Below are 14,801 nucleotides of genomic sequence, written 5' to 3' on the forward strand. Positions count from 1 at the left end.
AACATATTTTTGTTGCTGTAACGGTGAAGAAATATCTCCTGTTATGGTTTCCGTTATGTCGTGTCAGTGTTTTCAGCTTCTTCAGTTCACTGTTACGTACAATTTGAGGTAGAATATTGATACAAATTTGTTATATGTTTAATTTAAGGCAACACTTTTGTTTATCCATGTTTTTTATACAATGTACAGATTTTTTGTTACTTGACGTGTGTTTAAAACAATTTATTTGTACAGGTCAGATTCAGAAAAACGTATTTTTTTCGTAGTTTTTTAGTTGAAGAATTTTCCATAACATACTGAAAGATGTTTTGGTGTACCATTAATCACTTAGGATACATTTTCTTCGTTCTTTGTTTAAAGGACTTTAAATAATTGTCTAATAATTTAATTTATTCAGTATACGACGAAGATTGTTTTGTTTTTTTAAATTTATGATGAGTATCAGCGGGTTTTTTTTCCAGAGACAAAATAAAATGGTTTCGGAACTAATAAATATATACATTTAGAGATAGGTATTGATTTGTAGATAACAATTATATCCGAATTAATTATTCCAATTCATCAGTACATGTACCAAATAAATGCCCCTTGAAATGAACGGATATTTTGTATCTAATATTGATCTTTTAAACTTTTTAAATCATGACGGTTAATAGGATCAATTCATTTCAATAAATTGCTTATAGTACCATTTTCTTTGTTTCCTATGATCATATCGTAAACTTTGTCCTGAACTATGACTAATTTCGACGAAGAGGTATTTTCATATTTGTGGTTAAATGTTTTGGGTATGAAATGTGATTCAATTTTCCGTTATTTTGACCACCCTGAAAAAACCATATGCAGTGAATTATTCAAAATATTGTGAATAAAATAGGACCGGTTAACAACATTTGTAATACTTTGTAAATAATTTTTTTTTTTCTGTTCATGATGTTTCTGATGACTTAAAGAGGATCCACCATACCTTCACAAATAAGTGTATTGGTGTTTTACATTAAAAAGTCATGAGAATAAAATGAGGACTGGCGACTCAATCATTGTGAATATATATGTTAATTTTCAGTTAAATTATAATATACTCTGTTTATACTTAGTGTTAAAAGTTGAAAGTTAATATGACAATAATCATTTTGAATTTTAATTTGGTAAATATTAAAATATATTTTTACAAGAATTAATTATTTTCATCAAGAATCACTGGCTATTGATTTAATAAAATATACAACTGGAGCAACTTTTACTTGATTTGCGTTTAAATTCTGTTATTCAGATCTTCAAATAGGGATACAAGATGGATATAAATATCCCACATACCGAAGGAAGACTGATATTATCTTTGCAAAAGAAAACATACTCACAAAAACTTTACTATTACAGTTCAAAAACCATTACTCTGCCGACCTAATTATTCAGCAACATGAACAACAATAAAAACGATGGTTGACTCATGTGCTTTGGGGAGATCGGTATGCCGTACCTGCTCTACTATAGTGACCTAAGGGAAAGCCATCGTCTTGCTTGTTTCAAGATACATCCTCACGACAAGTAATGTTATTAATTGTTCGCAAATTAATAAAAATAAATCTTACATCATCATCCAAGCATACAGCTTAAAAATGTTTTCAGTTAAAAAAATATTTTATTGACATATGTTCTCAACTCAATGCATGATTCGTTATTTCAGTTAGAAACATGTAAATTACTGACAATAGATCCCAATATTGTAAAAGGACACAGAAGTTTATTTCAACCGGAAAAACGAGAATCTTTAATTTATTTTGATTCATTTGGTTTTACTGTCAAATGGAAATGCATGTGATATTTCTGTTCTGCGAGTGAACTGCAAACTATGAAACCAGTAACCATATGTCTTGTTGTTTTGAAGGGCCTCCTTTTATCTGATTTAAACGTTCTCCTGGTATATTTTCTTATGTTCCAATTTGGAGATAACACCAGTAACCTGAAAGACAACCATATTACAAAAGCATTAACTTTATTCTGCCACATGATATATACATTTCTTTACCCTTCATAGTAGCACACAAGGTCGCTCACAAAATGCAAGTGATTACAAAATTTTTCAAGGTTAGGAAAGGTGTAAATAAGTTTAACAGCGAGAAAAAAAAATCTTTAAATTAAACAACACCAAAGTTGTATAAAAAGCAAGATGTGGAAAAACTGTTAATGATACAACTCTCCACAAGATTCTTAATGACGCAGAAGATTCGGTCTCTTTATGTCCTATATAAAGCTACAAAAAGCCCCAAAATGTCAAATGTAAAACGATTCAAACGAGAAGACTAAGTGTATTCGTCTTTACTACATTTTGTTCATCATTATATGCTTGCAATTTCCTGCAGACAGCTAACTGCTTAAAAATATAAATATGAAGAGCAATATTAAAGTCTAATTGTAATCTTAAAACGGTAAGTTCTAACAAACTCTCTAAAGCTACCCACAGAAGTGTTCGATTACGTAAAATGGTTTAAAAAGAAAAACTAGCTCTTTAATAATTTCATAATTTTTCTTAAAACTAAGCCAACATCGTAAACATTAAATATCGAATGACTAATTAACTTTTTACAGATGTCTGACATTAGTATGAATGAAAGGAAATAATTGATTTTCATAATAAGACAGCAACACATCGACATAAATAACACAGCAGACTAATAAATAAAAACGTACCCATTTATGTATCTGTGCTGCTGCTGCATTTTTCTTCATTGTTTCCTCGTACGAATACTTCTTTATAATATTCAATGCCTTTTGTGCATTTTCCGGTTTTAAACTTGCACTTCCAGTGTTATTTTGGATTGCAATTTTGTGTTTTGCTTCTCTAGAAATAGCTTGTAAATCATCTACTGTCTACGAAAATAAATACAAAATATCTTTCATTGCACAGTTACAAAACATTGTCAAAATGAACTAATAGGTGCTTTAACTACGATCACAACCAACGTAAAAGCCAAAATACAAACAACAAACGCTAATATATCTTACATACTATAAGGAGCAGTATCTGCTAACCTTAATGGAGCACGTCTGAACATCACGCCCAAAGTAAAGTTGTAGTTCAGTATTTTGTTTTTCTATTTCATGTTGTGTGTACTGTTGTTTGTCTGATTGTTTCTTTTTGTTGTTGGACATGCCATTTCCAGTTTATTTTACGATTTCTTGGTTTGAATGTTCCTTTAATTTGGTATCCTGGTATCCTTCTCTCTTTTGTTATATAACCTATTACTCAATCAGATTTAATATTTTTTTAAAAGTGTTTAAGGGAAAAGTTTGGCAAGGAATATGCAGACTTTTTTTTAAATTAATTTTGGCCCAAAAAATAAAGACTTTATAATGTCTTGTTTTTTTTTGTTTACAAAGCAAGATTTTGTTTTTGGTTTTAAAGATGTTGTGGTGAACAGATGTTTATAATTCATTTGGTTGTGCATTCAAATCATAAGTAATTTACAATGTTTGTCAATGGATTTTACATGTGAAGGTCTGCCGTTAGTAATGATCAAAATTAATCTCGTGACCAAGACCCATATGAAAGGGTTTACGTAACTTTTTTTTTAAATTGGCACATTTAAAACAACTCAAGAGAAATTCAATAATTTTAAGAGAAAAAAATAAAGGTTAAACTAAATTGATGGCAAAATATCGAATCGACGTAATTTTGACTGTTTCGCTGGAGTAATCCATAATTTTGAAGTGAATTGTGTCGTAATATGAAGCAATAGTGATTTTATATACACATTCTCAATTTTTGTTTTTACATCTTTTCAAATGGTGTTATTTGAACTGCTTGTGATCGACTGCCGTGTTTTTTTTTATTATTAGGTAACTTTCGAAAGAATATGGAGGACTGGATCAAGATTTACAAAATGTTTAATAATATGAATGTACATGTATGCACTCAATTAGTTTTGATTTATATATGTATCTTTTTAACTAAAGTTTATCAAAAAAATTTGTGTTATGAGAGTAAAAAATGATCTAACAAAATTGAGTTATGTGTAATACTACCAATGGCAAGTGAGTCAAGATATGAGCTGGAGATCTTGGTAGCTCATCCATGTTGTTTAAAATTTTAGAGTTTTTATATTATTTTTGTATATTATTTTTGTCTTCCTTCAACAACATTGTACATGTACTACATCCTTTGTATCTTTTTAGAAATATGTACCATAAGATAATGCTATAGAAATTGATACAATGTTACCTATACATTTATCTCTATTTCTTTCTGTTTGTCACCAAAGAGGACAGACAAAGCACAAAGAGTATTTGCGACTTGCTCATTGGTTACGTGTGTATGGTTAAATTCACCAACAGCATGGAGGATATCTGGTAGTTGTTGTGTAAACCCTTCCAGCGATTTTAGTTGTGAGGCGAATTCTTCCAAATGTCTAATGCTTTCTGTAAATATTCTTTGATATTGAGATTTGTGCAGCCTTTCAATCGTTTTCTCTGTTGTAATTAAATGTCTTCTCATATAAGCATCATGGATATCTGAAATAAATTTAAAAAAAAACTTTATTAGAGACATGCGTGAAGTAAAAAATATAATAACATTCTACAAACTACTGTGTTACATAATTTTTATACAACGTGGTATTAAAAATATAAAAAAAGAAATGAACGTATAATTATATACCCCTACCTGAATTCGAAATCAACAGTTAAATAAATAGTAAGTATGAATTTATCAGAACTCATCACTGAATAGTTACTGACCAAATATGAAGTCATTATGGCAATTAGTATCGAAGATATTTCCGGTGGGAAACATAACTAACCACGTTTCAAACAGGAAGTAGGCATCTCCCAAAAATCCGAAAAACAAATCTTTTCATGTACGTCACAACTCATCAAGTTAATAAAAAATTTGAAGTTGTGCGTAGTTTCCCAGAACACGTTGACTAAATTATATGTTCAACTGCCAGTGGAAAACAGAAGCAAACATCATTTTGCTCAATGCAAAAAGTTAAAAGTAAAATCACAAAAATACTGAACTTAGAGGAAAATCAATTCGGAAAATCCATAATCACATGACAAAATCAAAAAACAAAACGCATCAAAACGATAGTGTAGGTTATTCTCTGAGATCAAAGGACTGAGATCTCTAAAAGTAGTTAACCGAAAATGTATTTTGTTTTCAAATCGAATCAACACTTTTATTTGAATGTACATAGTCTCGACCTAAAAACAACGGCAATCTACAAAGAGGTATTAATTAGTTATGTATCTATTGATACAATATGATTTTTTTTTCACAGTCATGTAAATTCCTGATTGTTTGGCGCTTTGTTAACAATTATACATACACAGGTGGACGTTGATATTTAGAGCAAGAAAGTTTATATACGTACCTTTCCTACAAAGTAGAACTTGCAGTTTTCTTTCTGCATTTTCAATGTCTGAATCCGTTTCCGGAATTTTCTCTTTCTTACATCTTTGAATGCCTTCCTCAATTTTTCCAATTTCTGCAATCCCAGCATTTTCAATAAAAGCTAGAAGATTGTGTCGTGCAAGACGTTTGTTTGTTTTCTATAAAATTCACATGACACTTAACTAAAAATATAAAAATAATCTCGCGAAGACAATATAACTTCAAATGAATATCTGAAAATCACACACAGGTGTCGAAAGGAAATAAACCATTAATGAATTAATTAACAAGAACTTAAAAATACGACTGATTACGAGGTATAAAGCGACATCTTCCAGACTAGTTTGTAAAATGAGCAAAACTAATACCTTATTGTAAGTTACAAATACATGATATACGAAATGAGAACCGATTCGAAAGAGGAAAGCGATAGCCATTTGTTTATCTTTTTGTTGTATTAAGTTTGCCACGAATTATGTTAAACTTAAGCATAAATGATGCTATACCTATCCCGGATTTTTTACCTCGTTTTTATTACAATAAAATGATTGAAAAACAAACTACTGTCAGCCCTGAACTTGTTCTGAGTAATTTACGAAAACGGAGTTTGGATTTCTGGATAATTTCACTAACCTCATGTGAGAATTTATACGATGTTGTAACGAGGTAGTTGCAAACAACACGCATGGTAATGTTTTCATCACTTAAACTCCTACGTTTTCCGGTTAGAATCTTGATACCGTAATCTCCTTCTTTAATAAGCGTTGTCGTGATTTTAAGTTCCTTTTTCTCAATTGTTGTTACGACTAAAGACGACTGGTCTTCATTATATGAATCCATCAATTCTGTTCTTATTTCTATAGATTTTGACATTTCACTGTCAAGTAGAAAACTCAGCTTGGTTGGTATATTTTTTTCTGTTGTTACAAGACCATTACGGTGAGATGGGAGAACCAGTCCTGCTCTTTCGCTAGTAAGGCTTGGACCAAATCCTAACATACCGGGATTGAAGGGCGTTAATCGACAATTTTGTGTTCTGGTAGTACATCTTATTTGAAATTCACAAAGTCTTAGCAATGGTTGTTTTTCAGGAGCTCCATAAATTACTATTCTATAAATTCCTTCTACAGGAAATTGTATATTAAAATTCCATTCAGACCCATTTCGTATTTTAGCTACTAGTCGTGGCATATTTTCTGGTTTCAACATTTCATTCCTATCTTTCTCTTTAGCGCTTTCTTCTTTTAATAAAAAGTCATAGTCCATATTTAGTTCGTTGGCTGTTTCTTTTGGCCCTTGAAATGTTATTGTAACAGCGTTTCCGGCAGCTTTCAATGAGCAGGAATTTTCACTTAATAGTGTTAACCCTAATGCCCAAAAAGGTGGTAGAAGATATGCTTGATCAAAAAACTTATCTCTTGAAATCGGCTTTGATATTAATTGCCAATTTGATTCGTCAGGATGACATCTGTAAATAAATTGATTTGGATCTGGCATTATATAATATTCTTTAAATGCATTCCTAAGCACTCCTTCGTGAGCTTTTTGTTTTAGTCCAATTGATTTTCCACTTTCCTCTATTCTTATCCAGCCACCTGCCCTTTTTCCAAAAACTGACCGACAAACCCAAAATGGATGAATGATATGCCATGAATTTCGCAAAAAGACAGCGTTCCAAAAACATGCCAGGTCTTCACCATTTCTGTCTCCAGGTTGGTAATCCCCAGCCTTACAGACACCATGAATTCGAACACACTGTATGTCGGCTTTTCTACAGATAAGTGAATCTTCAATTTAGTCAAACGGCATATTACAAAACTGCATATGGGATTTGTTTTAAAATCTTTTTGATCTGTACTTTTTCGAATTGTATTGATAGATTAGATTGGTTAGATTGCAATCAACATGTATTTCTTGTCTCTCTGTTATGTGTTTTTTTTTCTGTTCACTTTTTTTCCTTAGCTCAAAGCGCCAGGTATATTGTGTGACAGTTTCATACACTATTGTGAATTAACAACAATTTCTACCAAATGTATGATGTTAGTTTTAGGTGATTAATACTTTCTTAAAGGTATATATGACGTAACATTAAATAAGCATGGCCGATAAATACCTGCAAAGTAGAGCGAACAATGAAGGATATGTACTTCGTTTATTTCCAAGAAGACTGAGAAATCCTTTGGGTGTGTTGTCATCTCCTTTTATAGATGTGAAGTTTTCTACTTCCTGATTACTTAACCAGACTAAAATTGCTCTAACCATTATTTCATCTCGTGATTCCTTCCCACTTGCTGGCTTATCGAGATATGAAATAAGGTCTTCAAACTGATTCAATACTGATGCCGGAGCCTTGTAAGAGATATCATATACATTTAATTTAGATATTTTCATCAAATATTTGTAAGGGTTCCGCGGAACTCGGTGTCTCGCCTACTTTTGCTGTAAATCGCAGGCTCAAGAAAAATGAGGAAAAAAATCAATAAGAATATTCCTCTTGTAGAAGCTACTGTCCAAGTTTGGTAAAAATCCAGCATAGTTTATGAATCTTATAAATGCTTTAAAAACTTTAACTGCAAACTTTACACATATGTAGTGTTAACTGGAAGAAAATCTGTATGTATTTAATGTTAACTGGAAGAAAATCTAAGTCCATTTAATTAAAAGTAAAATACGGAAAAAATGGATTTATTTTTTTACAAAATTTACTTCTGGATACTATCTTATGATCATAAACAAGCTTCTGTCCAAGTTTGGTACAACCCCAGAATAGTTTAAGAAAGTTATTAAGATTTTAAAAACTTTAACCACAGAGTGAATGTTATGTTTTCCCGCAGAAAAACTAAGTCCATACACAAGTAAAATATGGAAAAAATGGAATTTTATTTTTACAAAATTTACTTCTGGATACTATCTAATGATCATAAACAAGCTTCTGTCCAAGTTTGGTAGAAATCCAGTATAGTTTAAGAAAGTTGTAAAAGTTACAGAGTGAATATTTGTGGACGCCGCCGCCGCCGACGACGACACCGACGACGACGGAATGGAGGATCGCTTAGTCTCGCTTTTTCGACTAAAGTCGAAGGCTCGACAAAAATGAAATAGATTGATATGTACCTCCAAATATAGTTTTTGTCGAGCCTTCGACTTTAGTCGAAAAAGCGAGACTAAGCGATCTTACATTCCGTCGTCGTCGGTGTCGTCGGCGGCGTCAACAAATATTCACTCTGTGGTTAAAGTTTTTGAAATTTTAATAACTTTCTTAAACTATACTTGATTTCTACCAAACTTGGACAGAGGCTTGTTTATGATCATAAGATAGTATCCAGAAGTAAATTTTGTAAAAATAAAATTCTATTTTTTCCGTATTTTACTTATTAATAGACTTAGTTTTTTCTGCGGGGAAACATAACATTCACTCTGTGGTTAAAGTTTTTAGAATTTTAATAACTTTCTTAAACTATCCTGGGTTTGTACCAAACTTGGACAGCAGATTGTTTATGATCATAAGATAGTATCCAGAAGTAAATTTTGTAAAAATATAAATCCTTTTTTTCCGTATTTTACTTTTAAATGGACTTAGTTTTTCTGCGGGCAAACATTACATTCACTCTGTGGTTAAAGTTTTTAAAATTTTAATAACTTTCTTAAACTATCATGGGTTTGTACCAAACTTGGACAGAAGCTTATTTATGATCATAAGATAGTATCCAGAAGTAAATTTTGTAAAAAGATAACTCCATTTTTTCTGTATTTCTATTTTTAAATGGACTTAGATTTTCTTTAAGGTTAACATTACATACAGTTTGCAGTTAAAGTTTTCAAAACATTCATTAGATTTATTTACTATCCTTCATTACCAAACTTAGACAGAAGCTTCTTACAATCATAAGATGGTATCAAGAGGAAAATGTTTATTGATTTTTTCCTCATTTTTGTTGAGCTCGCAATTTACAGCAAAAGTAGGCGAGACACTGGGTTCCGCGGAACCCTTACAAATTTTTATGACTTGTACATGTACTTCTTCCTATATACGAACAGTCCAGTCATTTATATGTAAAACGTTAACAAATTTCAGATACTAGTATAGGATAAAATAGACACAATCCCAGTATACTAACTATTTAGTTTCTGCTAAATAATTTTGATAAACCGACATAAGAGCACCGTTATAGCATGGCCACCTAGTTTTCTCTTATTATTTTGTGTGCTAGACACATGATATAAATACCTTTCTAGCATTGCTATTTAGTTCTGAGTATTCAAAATGATAAAAAAAGACAAAAAGCGCAAAATGTTTCAAGCATGGTTATATAACTCTGCCTGAGTAATTGGTTAAATAGACCAAAAGCACCTTAAATGACTTTCAAGTTTTGACGGAGAAATTAGTGAAATAGACAAAATGATCTAACCTTTCTAGCATGGCTATCTAAGTCTGCCTGACTAATTGGTAATAGTTCTTCCTCATTGATTGCATCGTCACTAGTTGTATCAGGATCCCAATTATCAAACATTTTAATTCCACCAGGTAATTTTAACTTTTTTTCAATTCTAACTGGTCTCGCATCTGGGTAGTCATTTTCTGTGGCTGGAATCTTCACCTTAAAATGTAAATATTTGTTCTTCTTTTTTTATTGGTAAGACATTGTTTACAGGATAATTTGCGTTTTTTTCTAATTCTTAATTACGCCTGCCAATAATTTATTTTTAACAGAATGTCAGAGGTAGATTATTATATGTTTTCTTGTTACCGTTATCATGCTTATCAAGTCTTGCCCGGAAATTATTAATTGTAAATTAAAGCAGAAGTATTTAACTAATAACAGATTACTTTAGCATTGGTTATTTATATTGATGGATAATAATGATACCAAAAACCATGACGTTAGGGGTCGCCATGACTTGATGTCAAGCCTGAAATACTACTGCAAAGACAACATGTGAATAAAACTGCCGTTCATTTGTAAATTAAACTTAATTTGTAATATTTCACAGGATTTTACACGTGTACTCACAGTTTATCATTTCTTTGTAATAATGCTGAAAGAGCTTGGACTTGCACGTATCAAAGAAGTGAATATTTGCAATTAATGTATCTACTAGTTTAATTTTGCAAAATACTAAAATAGTTAAAACATGTCGGGACCTTTTATAGCCATCCATATTGGATAGATTTGTCTCATGTTAAAGGCAGTACGGTTGGCTATAATTGCTTAGTACGTTCAATACATTTGAACTTTGGTGGATAGTTGTCTCGGTGTCATTTATACCACATCTCCTTAATTTTTTTTTATACTTAATGAAAACACATAGCATCTCTAAGTATTAATAAAAAAACACATTTTGAAGCCGAATATATGCAATATTTCGTGTTAGAGGTTAGCCTCCAGTGTATATTATTTTGCTATACTTCTTTTATGAAGTCGTATCTAATTTGAAAAAAAGCAACAGGTTTGTAGTCGTTCCGTTTTCATTATGAATTTTTAGATTACTCTATTAGTTTTCCTCCATAAAGCTGCAATCTAAATTCACGTTGCAGTTTTATTTTATTTAATGAATGGCTATTATTTATTTTGAATTTATTGAACCCTAAAATTATTTTTTGACTCTTCACATTGAATAATCCGCGATTTCTATTAAAAATAAAGCTCAAAGAACTTTTTATATTATTTATATTAACAATAACAACTTACACACATGTTGGCGTATGAATACACAACGTCAGAGTGGGCGTGTTGCCATAAAAATGTACAACATTGAAAATAAAACTAATAATTTTAACCAATCAGAAGACAGTTAATACACCAAATTTATTTATTTTATAATAATTATTAATTAACTTAATCCCTTTCATTCGTGATTTTAGTTGTATTCCCTTCCATTCGTGATTTTGATTGAATCGCTTCCATTCATAATTTGAGTTTTAGGAAAATAACTTACAATATTATCTTTCAAAATATTTTATCTTATTTTTTATTTTATTTTTAACATGTAAATCCTAATGGTTGACCGATCTTGTAGCGTTACTCTAGTTAATATCTTTTTACTGGTTAAGTGAAATGAAAGCTGTAAACACTTTCACTTGTTCACTGCTGAAGATCCCAACGAAAGTGTATTTCTATCATCTACATTGTTTCCTTTTCAAATTATCAAGTTTTGTTGTTGAATGAATAAAGGCAACAGTAGTATATCGCTAAAAGTTATAAATCGATTGCAAGAAAACAAATCCGGGTTACAAACTAAAACCGATAGTAACACATCAATTTTAAGAGGTAAACAGTCATGGAAACAACAGAAAAACTGATGTGCAACAAAAACAAACGACAATGCAACACATACAGAAACGAACTATAAGATAACAATTGCCATAACACTTTTTTGAAATTGATACTTACCAATAGTTCGTCAGAGTCACTCTCAAAAGGGATAATGAAACTCTCGAAATCTGAAGTTTTGTTCATATCATCAGATGAGCTACTAGAAGGTGCCCTAATGAATTCTGAGTCTAAAATAGATTCTTCCTTTTCTTCTGGTTGCGGGGTTTGGATCTCTGGTTTACAAAAAATGTGTCCCATCTGCAATTGGAATATTATTGTTTATCTTTAGTTACCTGTTGTACATTTCTTTGAATATGATTTATTAAAAGCAATTACGTTGAGACCGTATATATTCTATATTAAATTAGTAGGCGGGACTTATTTCAATACACGATTAGAGGTGGTGTTACGTCCCTTTATAAAAACAAACAGTACTGAGAAAAAACTGAAGGTTTCAACCAACGAAGAAATTTATTATGAAATATTGACAAAGTCAAAAAACACACCCATGGCTAATAAGTTGTTATTGTTGTCATATTTATTTTTTGCATAACCAATGGAAGTAGCGTTTGATGCTATAAATCATATTGAAGACTAATGTCTTGCTCACTTTTATAGGTAACTGGTCTAAATACCACATGTTAACATAGTCGGTAAAATAAATTCGTTACTTAGTGTGCTAGTGACGTAATACGGTATATATGGGGTCTCAACCAATATGGAATGTATAGGCTGATGACATTTGCACTGTCAAACAATACTTATCTTTAAACTACAATGTAATACTGTCATGAGCTCTAACGCTAGTCTTTTATTTTGAATCATAATTTAAGACCATAATAGATTTTGACGACGATTATGCAGTACAAGGGAAAATCATACAGAAGAAACATATTGTCTTTTCGAAAGGGTTAAAAGAACTGAGTTCGATTATCAATAACATTAGAGAACTAAAAGAGTATACGAACATTAACGTGCTCGCTGTTTTTTAATACCCGTCGTTCCTGGATGACAACATAAATGACAAAGCCAAAAGTAGTATTGTTTTGTGTGCTTTTTGACTCAATGTAAACTGCTCAAACGAAAGATTGTGTATTGCATGATATTGAACATTTCTTTCAAAAGTAGAAATTGTGGACATTTCTTGTATATTTTATGTTCTTTTTTGAATTTTAACAAAAGATGGTTCAAATAGCTTGAATTTCCTTCACTCGAATGGATGTTTTTATTCCATGGGTTTCCTTAAACGCAAATTTACATAATTATTTGCTTAATGAATGATGCTCACACTCGCTTTCTAAATTTCCAACTGCTTTTCTTACGGTGAAAATTCCTACTCGGACAGCATTTCATCTTTTTTTTACAATTTAAATTCCGAAGATCTAAAAGAGTACAAACACTTTTGAAAAAATACCTCTCCACTTGCATTACATGTATTTCAATGAGAAGACGTCGCAAGATTTGAATGACTGAGCGTTATTGCAAATCTGTTACCTATGATACATTGTATGTCTCACTTGTAAAAGTTGTATTAAATTCTGCTTCCCGCTTTTATGAATATCAGCCACAGGATAGTAGCACAGGATACAGCTATTGTCTAACTAAGGGATTTGTTAATGTCATTATCAGCAAGACAGACGAAAATTTCAGTGATTATTTTATAACGGATTTTTTTCTCTCTGGATTTTGGGGTTGGTAATTTTGACGTTAATCTTTTTCTTTTTTTTCTTTTTCAAACTGAAATAAAAACATGATACAAGTAAACGTTACCATGCAAGTCAGTATATATAAACAAGTTCCATAAGGGCAGAGTATCAATCCAACATGTTAATCTGAATAAAAATAATTATAAACGGATAGAAAACGAATAAATAAAATACTTACTTTCAGTATCAATAAAATTTCTTTCGAGTTCTTGGAACCAAGTCACATAAGTATAAACCCTCACAATAAACATGAAAAATAAGACAGTGAATCGTTATATTTTTTGTTTAGTTGTTTTGTTTACGGTTAAGCATGTGCATCATACTTAATTAAATGGTTATTTAGTTATTGATTGGTTCGTTAGTCACATTAATTTATTTAGCATTTAACAAAACACAATAACTGCCTTTTGTATGTAAAAAGGAATAGCTAAAGTATAGTAGTACTATGCTTTAAATGTACAATGAATAATGTCAATAATTTTGCTATGTTGTGCCAAATCTTCGTTTTTTAAATGAAAATCTCTGTTACAATGTATGAGTGACTTAACTAATACAGCATATGGAAACTGCGAATCGAGAAAATCGTTTCTCATGCTTTGTTTTATAGAAGACACAAATCATCGGAAAATCTCAAATGATTTTTTACATTAATTTTGTAAATGACTTAATAAATTCCAATGCATGGTGAACACCTTATCACAAGTATGTTGTATTTATACTAGAGAATATTAAGTATATGAAAACAAATGTAACCTCTGTACACGGTCTTCAATTCAGAGGTGAACAACAAAAATCATACAACAAAGACAATAGTTTTAACATAACTGGTGTTAATGAAATTGACAACTTCGTGCAATGTGAAAGCAAATGCAAAAAATTAAAGATTGTGATTGAAGAATTTAGAGTCAGTAGATCCTTAGAATTTTCGCACGTTTTGGTAGGAGGAAAGGCGGAAATAACTCGTTATAGATATAAGGATTACATTTCATATTCCCGCGTGACGCGTGTTTCGTCTACAGAAGACTCATCAGTCACGCTCGAACCTAAAACAAGTTAATAAGGCCAAGTAAAGTACTAAATTGAATAGCATTGTGGACCAAAAATTTCTCAAAGTTTGCCTAATATAGCTATGTTAATCTATATGTGTTGCAGAAAAGCCTTTCAAAATTGTAAAGTTTTGTAAACATTTAATTTATAATCATGAACATATCAAGAAGTACTTTTAAGACGAATGCAAGGTCGGAGAACCTCATGAACACAGCCTGTCAATGATAATTGAAAACCGTGACTGAGTCGCCAATAAAGCATGATCACTACGTATCAAAACCAGCTAATATGATTCAACTTAATTATATAGAAAATTGTTTTAAAACATGTATGAATGTGTGG

General features: G+C 31.1%; 1 protein-coding gene across 1 annotated transcript; it reads right to left on the reverse strand.

The window, feature by feature from the left end:
* Window positions 1–1,906: 1,906 nt before the first annotated feature.
* Window positions 1,907–14,028, reverse strand: LOC134716468 (hillarin-like). The gene is made up of 9 exons (XM_063579469.1): window positions 13,591–14,028; window positions 11,785–11,964; window positions 9,802–9,990; window positions 7,506–7,741; window positions 6,026–7,163; window positions 5,373–5,550; window positions 4,229–4,512; window positions 2,692–2,871; window positions 1,907–1,963 (listed from the first exon to the last, which is right to left on the reverse strand). Exons 2-9 carry the CDS (start codon window positions 11,962–11,964, stop codon window positions 1,907–1,909), a joined length of 2,442 nt encoding a protein of 813 aa, XP_063435539.1. The 5' UTR covers window positions 13,591–14,028.
* Between the last annotated feature and the right edge of the window lie 773 nt (window positions 14,029–14,801).

This window comes from Mytilus trossulus, chromosome 4 (genome assembly GCF_036588685.1).
Source record: "Mytilus trossulus isolate FHL-02 chromosome 4, PNRI_Mtr1.1.1.hap1, whole genome shotgun sequence".
Classification (NCBI taxonomy): Eukaryota; Metazoa; Mollusca; class Bivalvia; order Mytilida; family Mytilidae; genus Mytilus; species Mytilus trossulus.